Here is a 15313-nt window from a genome sequence, read left to right as displayed (position 1 = left end):
ACCGCCATCCCAGGCGCCTGTTTCAGTTACACTGTAAACCGATGTGATATCCCGGATGAACGTCGGTATATAAAAATTTTAAATAAATAAATAAATAAATAAATAATGAATCTGGCCCTTGACCAGCCAAATCCAGGCCTTCCGACATAAAAGCAAAACAATGTCCAGTGCCGCGAACCCCTCTCCTTACCTGCATTTTAGAAAAAGCTGCCTGTGTTCCAACCTCCTGCCTCCTGATCTCCTTCTTTGTTAAAAAAAAAAAAAAAAAAAAGTGCTGGTCTGAACCCATCCTTCCTCCACCTCCAGATGCCCTTCAATGTGAAAAATAAAATGGTGTGGTCTAAATCCACACATCCTCTTTCACGTGTCAGTGAGAGAGGCAGAATATGAGTGAGTATAAGAGCGAGCACCTGTGTGAGAGAGGGACCTTGTGAGAATGTGTGTTTGAGCATATGTGTGTGTAAGAGAGGGAGTGTGCATGTGTGTGTGTGAAAGAGACAGAGTGTGTGAGTGAGCATGTTTGTGACTGGAAATAAAAAGTTTTCTGATATGGACAGCAGGATTTAAAAAAAATCTTTATTAATTTTAACTATTGAGTATTATTTGATATGTCTGCTGTTTTGAAATATTTTATTAGTGTTTGGGGAAATTTTTATATGAGTTTTTAATTACTGAATATTCTGTTCATCAGCTGTTTGGAAATATTTAGTCTTTATTAGTATAGTTTTATTATTATGACAGATGTTTTATATTTCTTAATTTTATTGTTGCTTTATGAGGAATGGTGATGTTTCTGTTTTTCCACTGTGGCACTGCATACAGAATCTGGCTTGTTGCAGGGTCAGTTTTTAAAATTGGGGTCGCTAGAAAGAGCTGGGCTCTTTTTGGTGGGGAAGGGAACCTGGAACAGAGAGTGTGAGAGTGTGAAATTGACAGCATGAGTGAGAGACTGACAGAGAGAGACTGAGACAGATAAAGACTGTTTCTACAGTGTGTTACTGGAAAAACAAAAGGAGGCGATCCGGGCTTGTCCGGGGTCGCCGCCCATAACGTGGGCTCGAGCGTCGGCCGGCGGCGAGCTGGGGCGGAAGCAGGGGGAGGGGGGGAGAGCTAGAGAGGGACACCAATGGGAGGCAGCGATTTCAAATGCTGCTCTGTCATTGGTGGATAGATAGGGCATGGGGGGGGGGGGAAAGTTCAGTGAGTAAGTCAGTTGGGAACCAGGCAGCGGAGCAAGCAGAGGGTTGTTGCTACCCGCCCTCCCTCCCTTGGACGCAATGTGTATTGGTTGTGTGGATTTTGTGCATGTCGCAGTGGCGGCGGAAAACCCGAGCCATATGTTGGATTGTATATTGTGAAATTGTAATGGACTGTTCGGAGGGGGGGGAGGAATGCCCGTGTAGCTTGGGGCCGCTACACGGGAAGGCCTAAAGAGCAAGGGGGGGGGCCGATGCTCAGGCCGCAAGCTTACCCTCGCTGGTGACGCGGCGGGGTAAGTAGGGGGAAAGGGGGGGGGGCAAAACGCTAGCTTACCACCGGGCCGCGGTGTAAGTGAAGATTGGGACGCGGCAGAGGAGGTGGAGGAGGGGATGTTATTTGGATTTATGTTAAGATTTTGGCTCGGGTTAGGTTCAATAAACTGCGGCCTTTGTTTATCACCATACAGATGTTATGTAGTATTATTTACAAGGGGGGGGGGAGGAACCGACAGCTGCCAGAACGAAGGTCTCGAGTCCCTATGTTATAAAAATTAAGTCTTAAAATTAAACAGAAGAGGGATAGGGCAACACAGTAATTGTTCACACAGGATAGCAAAACAGCTAGCGCTGGCCCTGACCCGCTAGCACTAATTTTCAGCACTAGTTGGTTAAGGTCAGGCAACACTGACTGAGTGAATTAAATCTAGCTGGCTAAGGTTTAGGAAATTTTCAACTGAAAACCTATACAGATAAGTTCAGCTGAAATTTCACCAAAAGATAACCAACTAAAATTAGACACTTATCTTACTCACTTAGTGGGTTTTTGAATATGGGCCCCATTATATAATTTTAGATGTCGATATTCAAAAGCCATTTAGATGGATAACTGAAAGGTTATCCATCTAAATGGCAAAACAGTGATATTCATCACCGAATGTGATTACTAGCTGCATAATTTTAAGATAGCCGGGTATAATCAGCACCACTCAATATCCCCATTATATTAGCCGGATAGGTGTATCCAGCTAACTTAACTAGCCACTCCGCAGTTGAATATCAGCCCCTTAATTTTTAACTAATTACAGTTATTTTATTTAATTTGAATGAATGAATGAATGAATGAATGAATGAAGTGTGCCATAATCTCACCATTAGGTTTTCCATAAATACTGAAAGCTGAACTCTCCTCCCCCACCAGTACCAAACCTCCCTTCCAGTGGAAGTGCTAGCTCTCCACTGCCAGATCTCCCAGTGATAGTGCCTCTAGTGCCACACCTCTCCTTCTAAGATGCCACTGTTTCTCGCAAATGTTCAGTGAGTGTAAGCGGGAAACCCTCCAAATAGATGGAATGCACTGCATGATGGGATATCATGCCAAGTTGATGGAAAGTATATTTCTTAGCTGCTGCTTGAACTAAAAGGCAGAGATGTCATCCTGGGTTGAGTTCATCCCTAAGAAATAACCAAAAAATTGAGCTAGCCGAAAAAGTAAGGAATCTGGGAATAATAATGGACCCAGAAATCAACCTGAAGCAACACATATCTATAAAAGTAAGAGAAGGCTACGCAAAACTTATGGTCCTCAGAAGATTAAAACCATTACTCACACCTGCCCACTTCAGAACAGTATTGCAAACACTTATCTTTTCTAGCACTGACTACTGCAACACACTCTTACTAGGACTCCCAAGCACATCGATAAGACCACTCCAGATACTTCAAAATACTGCAGCCAGAATACTAACGGGAAAAAAGAGGAGGGACCATATAACCGAAACTCTAGCAGACTTACATTGGTTACCCATCGAATACAGGATAAAATACAAAGCTTTATGCACCATACACAAACTAATATATGATAAAGAAGCAGACTGGCTAAACACTAGGGATGTGAATCGTTTTTTGACGATTTAAAATATCGTCCGATATATTTTAAATCGTCAAAAATCGTTAGGGCCACGATACAATACCAATTCCCCCGATTTATCGTCAAAAAATCGTAAATCGGGGGAAGGGGGAGGGCAGGAAAACCGGCACACTAAAACCCCCTAAAACCCACCCCCGACCCTTTAAATTAAATCCCCCACCCTCCCGAACCCCCCCCCAAATGCCTTAAATTACCCTGGGGTCCAGTGGCGGTCCATAGCTAAATCGGGGGAAGGGGGAGGGCAGGAAAACCGGCACACTAAATCCCCCTAAAACCCACCCCCGACCCTTTAAATTAAATCCCCCCAAATGCCTTAAAGTACCCTGGGGTCCAGCGGCGGTCCGAAACGGGCTCCTGCTGTTGAAGCGTGTTGTCTTCAGACGGCGCCATTTTGCAAAATGGCCGCCGCAAAATGGCGGCGGCCATAGACCAACACGATTCGACTGCAGGAGGTCACTTCCGGACCCCCGCTGGACTTTTGGCAAGTCTTGTGGGGGTCAGGAGGCCCCCCCAAGCTGGCCAAAAGTCTCTGGGGGTCCAGCGGGCGTCCGGGAGCGATCACCTGCCGCGAATCGTTTTCCATACGGATAATGGCGCCGGCAGGAGATCGACTGCAGGAGGTCGTTCAGCGAGGGTTCCGGACCTCCGCTGAACGACCTCCTGCAGTCGATCTCCTGCCGGCGCCATTTTCCATACGGAAAATGGCGCCGGCCATACGCGTATGGCCAGCGCCATTATCCGTATGGAAAACGATTCGCGGCAGGAGATCGCTCCCGGACGCCCGCTGGACCCCCAGAGACTTTTGGCCAGCTTGGGGGGGCCTCCTGACCCCCACAAGACTTGCCAAAAGTCCAGCGGGGGTCCGGAAGCGACCTCCTGCGGTCGAATCGTGTTGGTCTATGGCCGCCGCCATTTTGCGGCGGCCATTTTGCAAAATGGCGCCGGCTGAAGACAACACGCTTCAACAGCAGGAGCCCGTTTCGGACCGCCGCTGGACCCCAGGGTACTTTAAGGCATTTGGGGGGATTTAATTTAAAGGGTCGGGGGTGGGTTTTAGGGGGATTTAGTGTGCCGGTTTTCCTGCCCTCCCCCTTCCCCCGATTTAGCTATGGACCGCCGCTGGATCCCAGGGTAATTTAAGGCATTTGGGGGTGGGGGATTTAATTTAAAGGGTCGGGGGTGGGTTTTAGGGGGTTTTAGTGTGCCGGTTCACGATTTTAACGATTTTCACGATATTCTAAACACCCAAACGGCAACAATACGATTCCCTCCCCCTCCCAGCCGAAATCGATCGTTAAGACGATCGAGGACACGATTCACATCTCTACTAAACACAGCCTTACGAGTACACGTTCCACAAAGAAACCTCCGCTCAGCTAACAAAGCACTACTAACAATCCCTTCAGTAAAGTCAGCAAAATTAACCCAAGTGAGAGAAAGGGCTTTATCATTGGCTGGGCCCATACTATGGAACACGATGCCACCCGAACTCAGATTACAGAATAATCTCAAAACTTTTAAGAAAAATCTAAAAACATGGCTCTTTAAAAAAGCCTTCACTAAAGAGTGTGGAGGGTAGAGAAAGAAAGTACAAGGTAATGCAGATGAGAATGAATTTAATCAATCCTACTTTTAAGAAGAAATATTTCAAAGTGATAGTAACTCAATAATATACCTGGACTTGACCAACATTACTCAAATAATGATTTTATTTATGAAATTGTAACCAAACTTTATTGGCACCTGTTAGAATGTAAGATATCCTACATTTACTTACCTTAGTCTATGTGCCTATTTGTAAACCGTTGCGATGGTATATAACTTAGCGATGGTATAGAAAAGTTTTTAAATAAATAAATAAATAAATAAATAAATAAATAAAATCCCTAAACCATGACTATGGGCTCCTGGGTAGATACAATGGAGAATGCCCAACCGTACACGTCCTGTATCTTGTACACCTGCTGTAAGCATCTGTTGCTTGCCACTGTTGGAGATAAGATGCTAAGCTAGATGAACCTCTGGTCTGCTTCAGTGTGTTCATATGTGTTTAAAGTCGGCAATTATGCTATAAAGCAGGAAAGTTAGCACACACTTTGGCCTCTTGCCTCAATTCTGGGAAGCAGAAAGATTCACTCCTGCAAAATTTTAGACTCAGCCGAGTATATATACCATAAAGCACACATCAGCTAAAAGTATCATACATTTCTATAATCACAAGATCTTCCATCGCTTGAAACTCACCTTCTCCTCTCTGGGATCTGAATGTTTGTCTAGTAACTGAGCTGCTCTTTCAGATTTCTGGTTGATATTGTGAAATTCTGTTTCTAATTCTTGGGCCAGTTTTTCACGACCAACTAGGACTGGAGATTTAGTGAGACCCTCGCTGGTGGTCCTCACGTCTTCACTAGTGGCTGGGATTGGAGTCCCAATGAAATCTTTGGTGGCATTTCTCATATTTTCATTGTCGGCAAGGATGGAAGATCCAGTGAGACTCTCACTAGTGCTTTCCTTGTCTTTATTGCTGGTGGAAATCAGAGCTCCAGTGAGATCCTTGGTCATGATTTTCATCTCTACACTGCTGGCTAAGAACCAAGCTCCAGTGAGACCCTCACTGGTGGTTCTCATGTGCTCTTCTCCCAGAGTTTGGTTGTGACTCAGCTCTGCTCTGGTATCTTCCTGTAAAGAGCTGTTCTTGGATTTGGGATCACGTCCGTCCTGCAGTCGAATCTTCTTCCTCTCTTTTCTGCTCTCTTTTATATCCTAAAACAAAGGAGGAGATCTAAAGAGGCCATGCAGGTCACAACAACACTATATGTAGATCACGGCCATCAGTCCTTACAAGAAAACAATAAAGAAGTTGGATAGAGATAGTATTCATGTACCTATAGTCATCGCTTAAGGGAGAAGCACCTTTATAAGTTCTTATCTTTATATAGGTATCACCTCTACCAAATTACTTTGTTGATATTCCTGTAACTAATTTTATGCAGTATTATGGTGACTGGCTATACGAAAAATTATGCCCATGACTTTCATAGACTGATGGGGTATCATTGACCTTCCTTGGGGAACTACCTGTCTATGGCAAGAGGAAGGACAGGAGCTTCACTACATGACTTTAAGGACTGGTTCATGAAAGAGGGATTAGACTTCTCTGAGGGCTGCGACTCCACCTGGACAGGGGTAGGACTACAGAGAAGCAATGGTCTACATCTATCTAAGAAAAGCTGAGGCTCTCAGCAGACAGCTTAGCTCATATATTGGCAAGAGCTAGTTGAAGGAATTGGCAGCTGTAGGCAGGAGTAATCAAGGTTTCACATCACACAAGTGAATGGAAAGAATAGAATGAAAGGTGAAAGCAAATCCTTAAAAACAAAAAACCCACAAATGTACCTGTAAAGAGCAGGAGCTTGGATAGATGAGAGTCAGAAATGCAACAAGCAAGATCTGGAAGGCCACATGCTTGTATGCTACAATAAAATCCTAGTACATTTTATAGCAGAATATTTGTTCTTGTGTTACAATAAAATCCTAGACATGGAGGCCATAATGGCAGAATCTAGGCAGAATATTGTGTTATTGTGAGAGCCAAGACTGGGATAAAGTCTAACCTGGCTCCATTCTCCAGAAAGGGTAAGGTGGCTACCGCATTTGACCTGAAGAATGGTTACAGACATGCCTCATGGTCATATCTTAAGAAGGGACTAATGTGGTCTTGAAAGACCATGTATTGCAACATTTTGGCCCAATAGAAGGCATCACAACCAGCAAAGAATGAATTCAGTTATAGTGCACAAAGACTGCATAATACTGATCTTTTAAAAGATCCACTTTCTTACTGCTGAAAATATATGATACTTATACAATTGCACTACCTTGAAAGCTCACCTTCTCCTCCTTGGTCACAGTATGTTCTTCTATCAGCAGAGCTGTTTCTGCAGGTTTCTGGCTGATATTGTGAGATTCTGTCTCTACTTCTTGGGATGACTCTTCACTGTTGGCTAGGGTCAGAGTTCCAGGGAGACTCTCGCGGGTGGTTTTCATGTCTTTATCTACTGGAGTTTGATTGTGGCTCAGCTCTGCCCTGGTTTCCTCCTGGCCAGAATGAGTCTTGGTTTTGGGTTTCTGTGCATTCTCCGGCCAGGCCTTCTTCTTCTTCTTTTGTTCTTTTCTGCTCTCTTTCACATCCTATGGAAAAGGAATAGGGCTGAAGAATCAATGCTGCTGACAACCTAGCACTGTGCATACTTCCAACCCAACCCTTTCACCGTTCCCAGATTCTTCATCACACTATGCATTTGTTGCAGGCTGGCTTCGTGGAACTTAGTGAACCTCTGGGAGGTTACTATGGCAAATCCTGGATGTGGTTTTAAGTTGAATGTTTTATTGTTTTCATTTGATGTGCTATAATCCTACAGTTTAATTAGGTATCATACTGTAATCTATAATGTACATTTTTGTTTCTATTTTTGTTGTAATGTTTATTTATATTGTACATTGCTTTGACCTTTGAGGAAAGGCAGGCTAAAAGTAGATAAATAAAATCCATGGGATAAGCATGGCTTGCTGGAACCCTGGAAAGGCTGTCACCATAGTGAAGACATTTAGCATTCTTTGGGATACCTATCACTGCTGCGCTCACAATATCAACAATCCATCTGCCTCTCCTATTATTCCTTACCAATGGCTCTCCGCACCCATTGTAATAACCAACTTCCTTCTGTCATTCCTCATTCCATGGCTCTTTATATCCATCGTAATAATCATCTATCTACCTCTTCTACCATTCCTCACCCCGTATCTCTCTACGCCTAACGTAAGGAGAAATTACTACTTATCTGATAATCTCCTTTCCTCTAATGAGGGCAGATCAAACCGCACCAGTGGGTTATGCATGACTGCCAGCAGATGGAGTTGAGCTGATGTCACTGATATATAGTCCCACCCCTATATCAGCCCACCAGTATTCTCTAGAAAAGCCAAACTGTGGACAAACTGATTATACTTGAATATTATCATTAACAATCAACCATTCATGCTTCCAACCCAACGGGAACTCTGAGCTCAGCCAAAAGAAATAACATATTCACTAAACTAAGAGGCTAGATAAGCCACTTACCAGTTTTCAGTGAAGAGCAGGAATCATATTCTGCAAAGTTCACCCCGAAGAGGCTAACCATAACAGAAAGACTGGCAGTCTAGGGCAGGTGAGGGATTGGCCTGCCCTCATTAGAGGAAAGGAAATTATCAGGTAAGTAGTAATTTCTCCTTCCTCTGTATTCAGGCAGGCCAATCCCCATCAGTGGGATGTACCAAAGCTAATCCTAAGCCATGAGTAGATACGTACAATGCCAAGAACAATATATATGACTTAAGGAGTAGATACGTACAATGCCAAGAACACTATATATGTCTAAATGTTTATATATATATGTATATAAGTAAATATACACGGTACGGAAATTATTTACAGGGTTGCTTATAGTTCACTAGGGGAAAAGTTATCAGTTAGCGAACGGGTATGGTGCTGAGACTAATTTACAGGCCGATACCCTTATTCAGTACGGGGTATTAGCGCATCGAAAATGCGCATCCAACCCCCCCTGAACCTAATAGCGCCCACAATATGCAAATGCATGTTGATGGCCCTATTAGGTATTCCCGCGCGATTCAGAAAGCAAAATGTGCAGCCAAGCCGCACATTTTACTTTCAGAAATTAGCGCCTACCCAAAGGTCGGCATTAATTTCTCCGGGCACCGGAAAAGTGCACAGAAAAGCAGTAAAAACTGCTTTTCTGTGCACCCTCCGACTTAATATCATGGCGATATTAAGTCGGAGGTCCTGAAAGTTAAAAAAAGTAAAAAAAAAAAATTGAAATCGGCCCGCGGCTTGCGGGTTGAAAACCAGATGCTCAATTTTGCCGGCGTCCGGTTTCCGAACCCGTGGCTGTCAGCGGTTTTGAGAACTGACGCCGACAAAATTGAGCGTCGGCTGTGAAACCCGCTGACAGCTGCCACTCCTGTCCAAAAAAAGGCGCTAGGGATGCGCTAGTGTCCCTAGCGCCTCTTTTTGCCATGGGCCCTCATTTAAATACAGAATCACGCGCACAGGAGAGTGGCCGTGACTTTTACTGTATCGGCCCGTTAGAGAGCAAGGAAGGAGCGGGAAGAGGTAGAGAGTATTGCACATTTATCAAGGATATAGACAAGGAGTAAAGGCGGTGAATGCTCGGTGGCAGAGGATGGGTAGGATTATAAATTATATTTAAAAATTATATTTAATAAATAAGATATAATATATTTAATAAATAAAATATAATAAACGTTATATTTAAAAAAAAAATCAAACAAAAAGAGCCAAAAAGATTCCCATAAAACACTGATCATATATAAAAGGAAATCCATACCAAAAGTTTTTCAAACATCCATGCCAATCCTCTGGACCTTCTGTATCTAACTTAAATATGTATCCACAGTCATTTGGTTTGAAAAGGATACATCTGCGAAGTTAGATTTTAATTGCAAAAACAAAAAAACAAAAATATAAAAATTGGGACTGATACCACAAACGACTGAGTCGTCCGGCTGGCTGATGCAGTTTAGGATAGATGTTTAAGTGGATACATATTTAAGTTAGATACAGAAGGTCCAGAGGATTGGCATGGATGTTGGAAAAACTTTTGGCGTGGGCTCCCTTTATTTTAAACATACCTGCTCTAGACTGGTCATGGGATGTTCTTCAGTCAGCAGAATTAGGTCTACAGATTTCTGGCTGATATTGTGATATTCTGCCTCTATGTCTTGGGATGAATCTTCCCTGTTGGCTGGGATAGGAGTTCCAAGGAGATCCTCGCTGGTGATTATCATATCTTCATCTACTAGAGTTTGACTGTGGCTCAATTTTGCCCTGGTCTCCACTTGTACAGTGTCAATCTTGGTTCTGAGATCAGGCGTGCTTTCCAGCCGACCTTTTTTCTTTTTCTGTTCTTTTCTGTTCTCTTTTGCATCCTAAAGAAAAGTGAGAAGGCTGAAGAGCAAACAGCGGTTTCAACTTAGTGCTGTGGATAGTGCCATCCTTTTCAAATCTCCCGGGTTTCTGTGTCAGGTGGCGGATCTTCCATGGGTGGGCTACACTGATGTTAAAAGAGCCACAGCAGGTTGCCATGGCTTGCTGGAGTACTGAGAGGGCCAACACATTCATGAAGGCAGTCAATCTCTGCCTGAGTCTAAGGGTGTAACGTTGTAGTGTCTATGCGCTTGATTCACTAAAGGGTTTCTCCCATTCTATGAGGGAAAAGCTCGATAAATCTTTACTTTATTTTATAGTCACACTTGATATGCTACTTCACATAACCTCTCAAAGCAGATAACATTAAAATAAAGCAATAAAACAAATACAAATATACTGCAATGAAAATAAAGAAAAGTAAATGATAAAAACATAGAAACACAAAATCATGATGGCAGAAAAAGGATATATGGCCCATCTAGTCTATCCATCCATCCAATTTATGTAGCTCTTACCATTCTCACCACTCCCTCAGAGATCTCCTGTATTTATCCCATGCTTTCATTTCCACCACCTCCACTGGGAGGCTGTTCCATGCATCCACCACCCACTCCATAAAAAAAACTTCCTCCTGAGTCTACCCACTTTCACCCTCATCCCATGACCCCTTTTTCTAGAGCCTCCTTTCCATTGAAAGAAGCTCCACTCCTGTGCATGGAAACCTTTGAAATATTTAAATGTCTCGATCATATCTCCCCTATCTGCCTTTCCTCTAGGGAAGAGATTCCCAAACCTGTCCTGGAAGACCCCCCACCAGTCAGCTTTTCAGGATATCCACAATGAATATGCATGAGATAAATTTGCGTGCACTGCCTCCATAGAATGCACATTTTCTTTCATGCATATTCATTGTGGATATCCTGAAAACCTGACTGGCTGGGGGGTCCCCAGGACAGGTTTGGGAACCGCTGCTCCAGGGTGTACATGGCTAGATCTTTACGTCTGTCTCCATATGCTTTAGAGTGAAGACCATTAACTATTTTAGTGGCCACCCTCTGGACCAGCTCCAAATGGTTTATATTCTTTTTGAAGGTGTGGTGTCCCAAATTGTGCACAGTATTCCAAACGAGGTCTCACTAGGGACTTATACTGGGGCAATATCACCTCCCTTTTTCTGCTGACCATTCCTCTCCCTGTGCAGCCTACTATCTTTCTGGCTTTTTCCATTTGGCCACCTTAAGTTCATCAGATACAATTGCCCCCAGATCCCACTCTTCCTTTGTGCTTAGAGGAATTTCACCTCCAATACTGTACTTTTCCCTTGAGTTTTTGCATCCAAAATGCATGCATTACTCTGCATTTTTTAGCATTTAATCTTAGCTACCAGACCTTGGAACATTCCTCGAGCTTCGCTAGATCCAGCCTCATATTTTCCACATCTTCCTGGCTATCCACCCTGTTTCAGATTTTTTAGTACCATTGGCAAAAAAACAAACTTTTCCTGGCAATCCTTCTTTTATGTTGCTCATGAAAATATTGAAAACAACCGGTCCAATCCCTGAGGAACACCACTAACAACGCCCCCTCTTCCGAGTAAACTCCACTTAACCATTGTCGCCTGCCACTCAGCCAGTTTCTAACTTAGGCAGTCACCTTAGGTTCCATATCAAGGGCGTTCAATTTATTTATAAATGTTCTGTGCGGAACTGTGTGAAAGTCCTTACTGAAATCCAAGTTACACTACTTCTAGCGCTCTCCCTTGATCTCTCTGTGGTTGGGCCGTCCTTATGGAAAAACATTCCTTTAGAAGTTTGGAGCATCCCAGAGGTGAAACTCTTTAGGGAAAAACTTAAGGCACTTTTATTTGATGAAGCGTTTAAGGGACAGCAGGCTAGAATTTTGTATGGAGTGGGCTGCCTTTTAATTATCTTTATTGTTTATATATCTAATTTGTATGAGAGTTTTATTTGTTATATGTGTTTAAATGTTTATTTTTAACCCGCCTAGCATGACTGGGTTAATATAGGAGGACTATAAGTGTTTAAAAAAAACAACCCCAAAACTCTCTGGTCACCCAATCAAAGACATTGATCAGATTCGTCTGACAAGATTTACCTCTGGTAAAACCATGCTGCCTCGGATCTTGCAATCCACTGGATTCCAGAAACTGCACTATTCTCCATTTTAGCAGTGATTCCATTAGTTGCCCTTATGACATCTCCTTTTAGTTCTGCGCACTGCCCTTCTACTTCCCCTGGATTTTCCCATCCAGCTAATGACTCCTTGAGGTGCTCCCCCATTCTGAGTGTAGGACCCTTGCCTTTGAGTGAACCTTCTCTCTTGCCTCCTAATGTTGCACCTCACTATCCGGTGGTCACTGGCTCCCAGAGGATCATCCACTACAACATCAGAAATGCTGCCCCTGATAGTAAGAACCAGGTCCAGGATCGCCCCCTCCCATGTGGGTTCCCTTACCAGGTGGCAGAACAGTTCTCCTTGCTTCTAGAAAACACTGCAGCTGGGATGTCCCAATCAACATCTGGAAGATTAAAATCCCCTTGCAGCAGCACCTCCCCTGTCACTGCAATCCTGCTGCCCATATCCTCCATTAAATCTCTCTCCATCTCCTCCGTCTGGGATGGAGGTCTGTGTATTGCACCGATGTAAACAGAGGATCCATTCCCTCTTTCCCAATTAACCCACAGTGCCTCCTCCTTACCTCGTAAGCCCAGCAGTGCTGTTGCTTTAATATTGTTCTTCATATGTAAAGCCGCACCTCCTCCTTTCCTTCCTAGCCCGTCCTTCCTGAGTAGATTGTAGCCGGGTATAACTATATCCCATCAGGGTCTCCGTGAGAGCCACTATTATCTAAACCAGCTTCTTCCATGACTGCCTCTAGATCTGGGACTTTAATCCCCATATTATGAGCATTAGGGCACATAGCTTTCCAAATATTGCCTTTTTTCCCCATTTCTATATGAGTATTTAATATTTTACTTACCTTAGGGTTTTGTTTACACATGCCTGACAATAATACAAGTCCAATGCAGTAAAAAATAAAAAATAAAACAGGCCCCAATTGTTGGAAAATAATCCTTATAATACATTACAGTGACTGTATGGAAAATATGCTCGTAATTCCCCAAGGCCACTTGTAAGCTACTTCCCTCAGTATCAGAAGCATTCATATTTTATATGTTAGGGGCATGCTGTGTAGTGCATCAGGCATCAGAAAATAAATGTTGCCCTAATATCTCATGCCAAGTAAGACTACTACGTTTGTTAACTGTTCTGCCAGTCTTTCATCAGCTTTCCTGGGTAGTTTTACCTTGCGAGGTGTATGTGACGGAGGGGCAGAAGTTAGCGATAAACATTCCTTTTCTGGGCTCAGGTCTTCTGTCACTTCCAGCTGGGTCAGAGGCACATTGGAAACTTCATACTTCAGTGAGCCCTGGAAGAGAAAAGAAACACAGTCCCCTTGATTTACTAAGGGGTCTCCCCAGCACGTACGGAGAGATAGTCACTGATTAATCAGGTGCTCAGCCTCTCAACTTCTCAATATAGTAATGGAGGGGTCCATATTCAGCTGCTGAGTGGCTAGATAAGTTAGCCAGATATACCTATCCGGTTAATTTAACCAGGATATTCAGTGGTGCGGCAGATATAGGTATATCTGGCTAACTTTAGACCAGCCTGCAGCTAACCGGGTAACTTCGCTCCTCCCCAGAATGCCTACCACCTGCCCCAGGAAGGCCCTGACATATCCAGCTAAATTCTAGTCAGATAAAGAGTTATCTGCCTGAAATGTAGCCAGATAAGTTGTCAAACATTGTGGCTAAGCCATTTAGATGAATAACTTTTCAGTTATCCGTCTAAATGGCTTTTGAATATCTACCAACCAACACAAGTCTTCCAGTAGTAATTTAATTAATTAATCATACCCAAATTTGTTTCACCACTTTAAATATTCTTTTTCTTTGTATTTTTCTTTTTGTAGGACCTTCAAGTACTTATCTTCGTATGTGTGTTCTTAATCTTAGACTCTCTATGTACATATGGTTGGTTGGAAAGACTGCTCTAGTAGAGACCTTTGATACGAAATGAAATATACCAATCTACATGTTCATTTCATTTTGTATCAAAGGTGTCTACTAGAGCAGTCTTTCCAACCAACCATATGTACATAGAGAGTCTAAGATTAAGAACCACACGTACGAAGATAAGTACTTGAAGGTCCTACAAAAAGAAAAAAAAACAAAGAAAAAGAATATTTAAAGTGGTGAAACAAATTTGGGTATGATTAATTAATGAATTACTACTGGGAGACTTGTGTTGGTTGGTGATTGTTTAGGCCCCAGATTACATTGTTCTCTGTGCTAGGATTTGTTGTTTTTTTGAATATCTACCCCAGAGTTGCTACTGGATACAGCTCTACGGTTTGACTGATTCACAAAGTCAGTCAGGTTGTAATGTCCTTTGCAGAGGCAGGGCACCAACAGCAGAAAGCATCACAATGCGGCCATTGGATAGGCTGGTTATGGTTCCTCATGGTATATACCACATGTTTCTGCTCCCCTCTAAGTCCCCAGTGCTGGACACTCATGGGATATTCTGTAGCATGCTTCAGCCCCAATGCGTCCATGGCATAAGCTGGCAATGGTTTCTCATGGTATATACCACATGTTCCTGCTTCCCTCTAAGTCCCCAGTGCTGGACACTCACGGGATATTCCGTAGCATGCTTCAGCCCCTGTTTCCTCTTTGTGCTCCTCTCCTTTTGGGAGTTTGTGAGCTGGAGAACCACCTCGTCCATTCCACCTTGCAGGAGATGGTCCGTCAGTTCCTTCAGCAGAGCCAACTGAAATGGCAATGGAGAAGGGATCAGCAAGCCAGAGAGGGCTTCGGCTTTTCTCCCACAAGCTGACATCGTCACATCAATCCATGGGAGGATGGATCCCATCGCTGGAATGCTGCGCTACAACATCACATCAGCCCTTCTGGACCCATGCTTCCAACCTAAGGCAAAGTACTTTTAACATTCATGAAACCTGGAGATTCCAGAAGTTATAAACTAACAACTTGTGGAAGATCCAGCACAGAAGGTTCCTGGTTATCACTTTCCACATGGAGTATGGACGTCTCTAAATCCTGTCTGTACAGGCCATGGTGCATGTAA

The 15313-nt window shown here is 43.4% G+C and overlaps 1 protein-coding gene across 12 annotated transcripts in view; it reads right to left on the bottom strand.

The window, feature by feature from the left end:
* LOC115098596 (collagen alpha-1(VII) chain-like) overlaps positions 1-15313 on the bottom strand; it is a 420825-nt gene that overhangs the window by 216114 nt on the left and 189398 nt on the right. For all 12 annotated transcript variants that reach the window (XM_029615285.1, XM_029615292.1, XM_029615282.1 and 9 more), the window contains 5 exons: positions 14861-14995; positions 13467-13589; positions 9841-10137; positions 7018-7317; positions 5371-5889 (listed from right to left, as the gene is read on the bottom strand). In XM_029615285.1, coding sequence (XP_029471145.1) covers positions 5371-5889; positions 7018-7317; positions 9841-10137; positions 13467-13589; positions 14861-14995 — 1374 coding nt within the window. The remainder of the gene's footprint in view (positions 1-5370; positions 5890-7017; positions 7318-9840; positions 10138-13466; positions 13590-14860; positions 14996-15313) is intronic.

The sequence above is a fragment of the Rhinatrema bivittatum genome, chromosome 9 (assembly GCF_901001135.1).
Source record: "Rhinatrema bivittatum chromosome 9, aRhiBiv1.1, whole genome shotgun sequence".
Taxonomy (NCBI): domain Eukaryota; kingdom Metazoa; phylum Chordata; class Amphibia; order Gymnophiona; family Rhinatrematidae; genus Rhinatrema; species Rhinatrema bivittatum.
Note: the sequence above shows the minus strand (reverse complement) of the source record. Positions and strands in the feature narration are given on the sequence as shown.